General features: G+C 50.7%; 1 protein-coding gene across 2 annotated transcripts in view; it reads right to left on the bottom strand.

Annotated features, from left to right (window-relative positions):
* Window positions 1-6,430, bottom strand: part of rubcn (rubicon autophagy regulator) — a 49,862-nt gene that overhangs the window by 2,505 nt on the left and 40,927 nt on the right. For both annotated transcript variants that reach the window (XM_056276180.1, XM_056276181.1), the window contains 2 exons: window positions 5,528-5,681; window positions 2,818-2,911 (listed from right to left, as the gene is read on the bottom strand). In XM_056276180.1, the coding sequence (XP_056132155.1) occupies window positions 2,818-2,911; window positions 5,528-5,681 (248 nt within the window). The remainder of the gene's footprint in view (window positions 1-2,817; window positions 2,912-5,527; window positions 5,682-6,430) is intronic.

Below are 6,430 nucleotides of genomic sequence, written 5' to 3'. Positions count from 1 at the left end.
AGAATTCAGTATGAACTCTAACACGGAGAACTTCCTGCTGTAACACGGAGAACCTCCTGCCCTCGGTAGAGACTTCAGTATGAACTCTTAACACGGAGAACCTCCTGCTGTAACACGGAGAACCTCCTGCCCTCGGTAGAGACTTCAGTATGAACTCTAACACGGAGAACCTCCTGCCCTCGGTAGAGAATTCAGTATGAACTCTAACACGGAGAACCTCCTGCCCTCGGTAGAGACTTCAGTATGAACTCTAACACGGAGAACCTCCTGCCCTCGGTAGAGACTTCAGTATGAACTCTAACACGGAGAACCTCCTGCCTGCAGTAGAGACGCTTTTCTCTGTTGTGAACCAACCAGTTTGACCGCTTTCCTGAACAACGAAAGGAGCTGTGATGCAAAGACTGCACAGCCAATCACACGCTGCCCTGAAGGAGGCGGGCGGAGAGGCGACTATAAAAGAAGGAGAGGCATCCTGGTCGGAGGCAGAAGGAGGGAGGATGAGAGACGGTTCAGATCACGGAGCACAGCTCTCACCCACGGCTTCACAACGTCTCCCCCAAACCCCTTCCCCTAAACCTAGTCTCTCAACTGGACCCAGCGGAGAAGGCTTTAATGAAACGACAAGCAACGGAAATTCAAAAATGTTTTATTTCATCTTCACATGCAGTTTGAGAAGTTGGAAAAAATTAAATAATGTTCACTTTCACAAGACACCGACACCCGCACCATTTAAAAACAAAAAATGATCAAAATGACAATTGCCCCGAAAAACACAAAGGCAGCACAGCAGTGAACTGTTGCTCTGTTTCCAACTGAACTTCATGACCAGAGTTAAACACTGGAACCATCAAGCTCGACAAGAGCCGCGACACTCTGGCATCAATCTTTCACACGTGAGCATCAGCAGCCGTCCATCCCAGCCACCGGAAGCAGGGCTACAGACGAGGCCCAACAGCACAAACCCAACACCTACATGACACATCACAGACCACCACCACCACCACCAGGCTGACCTCGTCCATGCAAAAACCGGAAGAAATTCCTGCCAAGCACCAGCCGCCAGACAGCGTCTACCATGAAGCAGAACCTCCACCAACCAGTCTAACAGAGCGAAGGAGAGAGAAACGAGACACCGCCGACCGTGGGAAGAAGAGAACCGAGCGGGACCGAATGGATGAGGCGATCTCAGCCGCGGCGACGCGGGAACCTTAACTTGCTGCTGATGGAGACAGGGGTGCAAAGTGCACGTTGAAATAAAAGAGAAATCTGACAATGCAGAAATGATCGGACGGAATAAAAATCGTGACTGTAGTAAAAAAGCCGAGCTATCTGGAGGGCTACACGTGTGTGTGTGAAGGCAGGTGGGACTGTGGTTCATCTGAATCACAGCGCAGTTCCTCCTCTTGGTCAAATACAAAGACTCTCTACCAGGGGCGTCGAACTCCAGGCCTCGAGGGCCGCAGGGTCTGCAGGTATGTGTTGCAACCGTGCACTACACCACCTGATTAGACTAGTTCCTTTCCCTCCTTGATCCAGGAGCTGAGCTAATTAGTTAAATCAGGTGGTGTAGTGCACGGTTGCAACACATACCTGCAGACCCTGCGGCCCTCGAGGCCCGGAGTTTGACACCCCTGCTCTATAGCAAACACCTCCTCCATTCACACCACCCGGCGGTTCTCGTCCAGCAGGTCCATTTATTGCTGGACTTTGTAGACAATCACTTTGCTGAAGAGCAAACTTTATTTACTCAGGCCATTCTGTGACTTGACTCCTTGACATTTTCCCTTCTCTCTGGTTCTTCGTCAGGAGATCAATCCAGTTTTTAAAACCGAGCTGAAGCAGGAATCACCAGCCTCTCTGCTCTCTCTCACTCTTTTTCTGCCTGCCAATCTTCCGTCTCTTTTCCATCTCTATCTTCCGCCGCGTCGTCTCTCACTCTTCCTCCCCTCGTCTTCCTGCTTCTGGTTTCTCTTCTGGCCTTGCGAGTCTTGTGGGATCTCCAGCTTGTCTGGATTCTTTCTACTTCCTCCTCCGTTTCCATCCCTGTATTTCGTGGCTGCGAGCCTCTGTGGCCTCTGAGGAAGATGGCGGGAAGTTTGGGAAACCGTTCTTTCCTGACGGCGTTCTCTGCCGAGTCTCTCTCTCTCTCAACGCCTTTTCTCTTTTCTTTCTCTGCCGTCTCATCCCTCTCTCCCTCTCGCTTTAGAAAACTCTTCACTTGTCCGCCGATCCCTGAAAGCATCACACGCCCCTTCCTCTCAGCTTCCCCTCTTCCTCCCTCATCTCGTCTTTCCACACCACTGGTGGTTTCATCATCGCTGGCCAGTCTCTGAGCTCCACCGGCGTCTCTTCCGGAGATGCTTTTCATCAGTTTACTGATGTGAAACGCCTTTAACAAATTTCTTTTCTCCATTCTGCCTCGTTCATCTGCACCTCCCTCGCTCTTTTCCTCCTCTCCTTTGCTCGGATCTGACTGTTCATCACGCTCTGCCTCGCCTCCTCCAACCATCTCCTCTTCCTCCTCCCGTCTCCTGCTCCAAGACCAGACTTGGGCCAGTTTCTCAGATTTAAGTGCTTTAAAAATCTCCCATTTCACCCCCCTCCTCTCCTCCACTGCACCACTCTCCTCTTTGCTCTCTTCATCACTGCTCTCCTCCTCCTCCTCCCCTCCCTCCCCCTCCCTCCGGCCCAGCGACAGAGCTCTCGCCAGTCTACGATGTCTGGGGAACTTCCAGTCTCTCCAGGGGAGTGTGGGGGAGGGCCGGGGCGGGGGGGCTTGTGGGCCGCCAAGGCCGGCCGCCAGCAGATGGCGCTCACCTTCACAACGCTGGCACTTGTTCAGCTGGAAGGGGAAGATGATGTCTTTGTCATTCCCACAGAACTCACACACGAAGCCTTTGGCCTGGCACAGCTGAGAGAGACAGACAGACAGAGACAGAGACAGACAGAGGGAGAGAGAGAGACAAAGAAAGAAAGCAAGAAAGCAAGAAAAAGGCCAGAGGTCACACGGTTATTAGGACTCAGGTCAGGTTTTGTTAGTAGAATCATACAAAATCCAAGTACCTGTGTTTTTTAAATTAACAGATGAATTTATCAATACACCACATTTTATTGCAACTATTCCTTACAAAAGTGGTTTTCAACCAGGTCCTCAGTCTTCTATTCTACCAGGTAGCTCATTACGTTCACCTGTTTTTCCAGGTGTAAAACCTCCCTGGTTCGAGGCTGAATAACTGGAATCAAGGCTCCAAACCGATTCCAGGAACAAAAAGTAAAAACCAGAAATGGGCGATATTTTACTGAAAACGAAAACGTCTCCCCACCTGGGACTGCTGGGATAGGCTCCAGCACCCCCGTGACCCTGAGTAAGGATAAGCGGTTTGAATAATGGATGGATAATGGAAACTAATCATCTTAACTTGCTGCAGAGCAGAATAGTTCACTAGAAATCTCTTTCGCTGGTTAAGGCGGTTCCAGGTAACCCAACAAGAAATCGAATTGGTTGTGATGACAATGAAGAATCAGTTCTGTATCACCCCCAAACTCCCCAAAGTCAGTAAATGACACACCGTCGGCATACTCCCACACTTCCTCCAGTCTGCAACAACTGCTGAATAGAATTCACTAACCCCACTGGTGGTGGTGGTGGTGGTACCCGAGGACCTGATTGAGAACCACTGCCTTAGACATCCGGGCTGATAAAGGAGAGGAAATGCACGTCTGCTAAAATGCCAGTATGCAGGACAGACGAGTTGGGGACGGAGGCCAGATTGATTAATTTTTAAGAACCAACCTGATAAAAATCCATGTTCGCTTTATTGATTTTTTTGGATTTCCCCCCTTTTTCTCCCCAATTGTACCCAGCCAATTACCCCACTCTTCTGAGCCGTCCCGGTCTCTGCTCCACCCCCTCTGCTGATGCAGGAGGGCTGCAGACTACCACATGCCTCCTCCCATACATGTGGAGTCACCAGCCGCTTCTTTTCACCTGACAGTGAGGAGTTTCACTAGGGGGACGTAGCGCGTGGGAGGATCACGCTATTCCCCCCAGTTCCCCCTCCCCCCTGAACAGGCACCCCGACCGACCAGAGGAGGCGCTAGTGCAGCGACCAGGACACATACCCACATCCGGCTTCCCATCCGCAGACACGGCCATATGTGTCTGTAGGGACGCCCGATCAAGCCGGAGGTAACACAGGGATTCGAACCGCCGAGTCCTCTGTTGGTAGGCAACGCAATTGACCGCCACCATACCCGGACACCCCCATGTTCGCTTCACTGATTTCTCTGAACTGCATGTTTTCCTGCACGCTGAATAACAGACCAAACTCTGACTGGATTGTTTTTTTTTTAATCCACATTTCCATCCATCCATTATCTGAACCGCTTATCCTGCTCTCAGGGTGGCGGGGATGCTGGAGCCTATCCCAGCAGTCATTGGGCGGCAGGCAGGGGGACACAAACCTGGGCGTGCCTGGGGCGGACAGGCGGGGCAAGACGAAATCCACATTTATAACATGTTATAGATCACCAATCCTAAGCAGAGACATAACTACGACATTAAACAGTGGAAATAGATTAACTAGTGTAGCACAGCAGACAGGAGTCCTACCACACAGCCAGCTAGCTACATGACAGACAGGAGTCCTACCACACAGCCAGCTAGCTACATGACAGACAGGAGTCCTACCACACAGCCAGCTAGCTACATGACAGACAGGAGTCCTACCACACAGCCAGCTAGCTACATGACAGACAGGAGTCCTACCACACAGCCAGCTAGCTACATGACAGACAGGAGTCCTACCACACAGCCAACTAGCTACATGACAGACGAGTCCTACCACACAGCCAACTCGCTACATGACAGACGAGTCCTACCACACAGCCAACTAGCTACATGACAGACAGGAGTCCTACCACACAGCCAGCTAGCTACATGACAGACAGGAGTCCTACCACACAGCCAGCTAGCTACATGACAGACAGGAGTCCTACCACACAGCCAGCTAGCTACATGACAGACAGGAGTCCTACCACACAGCCAGCTAGCTACATGACAGACGAGTCCTACCACACAGCCAGCTAGCTACATGACAGACGAGTCCTACCACACAGCAAGCTAGCTACATGACAGACGAGTCCTACCACACAGCAAGCTAGCTACATGACAGACAGGAGTCCTACCACACAGCCAGCTACATGACAGACAGCAGTCCTACCACAAAGCCAGCTACATGACAGACAGGAGTCCTACCACACAGCCAGCTACATGACAGACAGGAGTCCTACCACACAGCCAGCTACATGACAGCCAGCTATATGACAGACAGGAGTCCTACCACACAGCCAGCTACATGACAGACAGCAGTCCTACCACACAGCCAGCTACATGACAGACAGTTACATGACAGACAGGAGTCCTACCACACAGCCAGCTACATGACAGACAGCTACATGACAGACAGGAGTCCTACCACACAGCCAGCTACATGACAGACAGCTATATGACAGACAGGAGTCCTACCACACAGCCAGCTACATGCGTGGAACCAAGTTTCAGCAGCTCTTTCATGCGGGGGGCCAGCTCTCCGTTACGCACGGCGGTGAGGTCATTGAGAGAAAAGAGGTGGAGGTCTTCAGTCAGGTGACCTGGCAGAGTGTCGAACTGGTCCAGCACACTGAGGGACACACACACACAGACAGATGTGGGATGAGCACACTGGACATATGAACATGTTAATGAAACACGACATGAAACTCAGGAAGTCAAACCGGTGATGTCATCCATTACAGGGAAAATATATTTTCCTCTCTCACGCATAGGGATGCCCCCCGAAACCCGGTTCTAAACGGGAACCGGTTCTAAATTAGTAAAAACCGGAGCATTTTTAAGATCCGACGTTTTCGGTTCTGCTATCGGTAGTCGGTAGGTACTCGAGAAATCATGGAGTGAGATTTATAATGTGGCAATTGTGTTTTTCGAGGAATTTAAACGTGGCGAACATAATCTTGTTTGCCGTTTTCTCCATCTCTCTGTCTCTCTCTCCTACAGCGTGAGGGGCGGGGCTGTGCTGTGCTCCACACACTCGCTCACACACGCACACACAGCTCTGCTCAAGGGCTCATCATGGCGGAGAGAACTAAACGTTCAGAAGTTTGGGTATATTTTTCAAAAGTCGATGACAACAACGCTCGTTGCCACAAGTGCAACAAATCATTTGCCAGTAAGGGTGGCAATACAAGCAATCTGTCGAAACATCTTTTGTCGAAACATGTTATTAATCTGCAGAAATGCGGAGTTTTCCACTGCTTTGCTCGTAGTGTTCCATCCACGTCCACTGCAGGTAAGCCGTATGAGCCATAGATACGGAGCTAGCTAGGCTAATAACTAATTATTACGAATAGGCCAATAAATAAAATATAATTG

Source organism: Lampris incognitus, chromosome 3 (assembly GCF_029633865.1).
Source record: "Lampris incognitus isolate fLamInc1 chromosome 3, fLamInc1.hap2, whole genome shotgun sequence".
Lineage (NCBI taxonomy): Eukaryota > Metazoa > Chordata > Actinopteri > Lampriformes > Lampridae > Lampris > Lampris incognitus.
Note: the sequence above shows the minus strand (reverse complement) of the source record. Positions and strands in the feature narration are given on the sequence as shown.